The 2,371-nt window shown below is 53.0% G+C and overlaps 1 protein-coding gene across 1 annotated transcript in view; it reads left to right on the top strand.

Annotated features, from left to right (window-relative positions):
- Positions 1–2,198: 2,198 nt before the first annotated feature.
- Positions 2,199–2,371, top strand: part of LOC107721801 (26S protease regulatory subunit 4-like) — an 8,101-nt gene continuing 7,928 nt past the window's right edge. The window contains exon 1 of the mRNA XM_016529967.1: positions 2,199–2,246. Coding sequence (XP_016385453.1) covers positions 2,199–2,246 — 48 coding nt within the window. The remainder of the gene's footprint in view (positions 2,247–2,371) is intronic.

Genomic DNA, 2,371 nt, shown 5'->3' with positions numbered 1-2,371 from the left:
GTAGAGGGAAACAAGGGGGCAGGACGAGAGGAGCACATGGCCAACATAAACAAAGACAAAGCCATGTGCTCAGACACAAGACAAACAAGGAAACGTTAAACAAAGACAGAACAGACATGACCAGGCAGGGCCCTGACAGTACCCCCCCTCGAATGGACGCCTCCAGGCGTCCACACTGGGTGAAGGAATCCAAGGGAGAACTGGGTTAATTAGGGACCAAGAAGGTACCAACTGGGGGGGCAGGTGGGGAGGAAAGATTGGAGGTCCAGAGTAGCCAGGAAACACAGGGGGCAGGGCTGGGAGGGCAGAAAACAGTCTAGGGGAATATCTTGGGACTGCCCAAAAAGGTGGTAACTTTGGAGGAGCATGACAGCCAGGCAATATGGAGGGTGGGATAGGCGTCCGATTAGGGACACCTCTAGAGATGGGGGCCCTCTTCACTGATGGGAACTTCCAACTGGGTTTGGAGTCTCGAATAGATGCATTAGGGAAATGAGGGAAATGCTTAGGAACAAAATCAGGATCCACAACTGCACTTGTGGGTAATGAGGATAACTCCTGCATCTGGTTATGACTAGACTGGATGATAGGCCCAAGGCGGTCTTTGTGGCCTTAGCAGGCAGACATGGATGCTGTTGAAGGGTCTCCGCGGCCAGAACAGAATCAGAGGGCATGACATTACAGACAGGATCAGTCTCCATGGGCAAAACATGACTGGAGATCACATCCAAGATGGCCTCCGTGGCCCTAACAGGTGCACTCAGTTGCTCAGGAAGGGCCTCCGTGGCCGAAACAGGAATGGGTTCTGAAAGCATGACATGACAAACAGGATTGGTTTCTGTGGGCACAACAGGACTGGCTCGCTGTTCTGAGGTAGCCTCCATGGCCATAACAGGCAGGGTGAGATGCTCTGGAATGACCTCCATGGCCAGGTCATGAACAGTTTCTGTTGAGGCAGCAGTGCTGATTAGAGTGCCCACCTTGGACAAAACAGGTCTCAAATAATTCAGACGGTGCAGTCTCAGGTTCCTTCAACACAGGCTTAGCTGGTGACGTAGGCGGCTTAGGGGTTGGTTCCAGACTGTACATCTCTGGAACCACTGAATACAGGACCAACTGAGTCGGGTCCTCCTGAACCACAGGATTGGGGACCTCTTGACTCAAACTCTCCTGGACCTCTGGACTGGAGGCCTCTTGATACAGGTCCTCCTGGACCAATGGGTTTGAGCTCTCCTGACTCGGGTCCTCCTGGACCACTGGATTAGGGATCATCAGAATCAGGTCCTCTAGAACCATTGAACTCAGGGGCACCTGACTCGGGCCCTCCTGGGCCAATGGATCGGCGGCCTCTGAACTCAGGCCCTCCTGGACCAGTGTGCTTGGGACCTCTGAAAGAGCGTTTAGCTGCACAATGTGTGCCCTCCTCTTCTTACATTTGAGGGCTCAAAGGTGCATGATTGGCCGCTTCTGGGGTGACTGCAACCCTCTCCATCAACTCAGGAATGACGGAAGAAACCTTGACCATCACTGGGAGGATTTGGGTGGACTCGACTGGCAGGAGCGGACTCGACTGGCTCCGCGACTGACGCGGTGTTCTGGGCTGCTCTCCTTCTCGACTTGAGCTTCTTTGGAGTCAGAAGATGATCTTGGAGTTGACTCCATGAAGGAAGAGGAACAGGTTGGTCACTGCAGACTGACTCAGGGGCTGGCAGATGCAGCAACTCGAGCCGCCCTCTTGTTCCTTCGTTTCTCAGTGGGAGTCGGAAGATAATCATGGACTTGACGCAAAGGAGGAAGAGAGGCAGAGTAGTCGCTGCAGACATCCTAAGGAGGGTTAAGGATCTGCCAGTCTTTGCGGTGATGCAGATAATTGGAAAAGTTCCAATAGTCTAGGATCCCTAGTTGCTCCATCTCCCATTTTAGTATGGGATCATCCAAGCAGTGACTGAATGCCTCTTTAAGGGTTGAATCCGGGTACTCCAGGCCCGTTGCCATGGTACAGAAGAACTGGGCAAATGAACGCACATCCCGGCCCTGCTGGCGGAGTGATGCCACTGCCTGCTGGAGTGCCGGTCTCTCCTTGGCGGTACTGGGAGGAATTATACGGATGCTCATTGCTGCTGGGTCTGGTGATGACTGGTTCGTTCTGTCACGGTTTTGTCAAAGCAGTTTACTAGAGAGAGAGACCCAGATGCAGAATGATCAAGGGAGTGAGGTTTGACAAGGCAAGGATTAACAGGGCTTATGTGAGTGTCCAAACAGTAGGAAAGGGCAGTCTGCTGGTCCTTGGTCAGACCTGGACAAAGTTTTGCTGGAGAACAAAGGAGATAGAGCAGCCCCAGGCAATGAGAACACTGGATATCAGGCAGCA

Source organism: Sinocyclocheilus rhinocerous, unplaced genomic scaffold (genome assembly GCF_001515625.1).
Source record: "Sinocyclocheilus rhinocerous isolate Xijiao unplaced genomic scaffold, SAMN03320098_v1.1 scaffold4561, whole genome shotgun sequence".
In the NCBI taxonomy this organism is placed as follows: domain Eukaryota; kingdom Metazoa; phylum Chordata; class Actinopteri; order Cypriniformes; family Cyprinidae; genus Sinocyclocheilus; species Sinocyclocheilus rhinocerous.
Note: the sequence above shows the minus strand (reverse complement) of the source record. Positions and strands in the feature narration are given on the sequence as shown.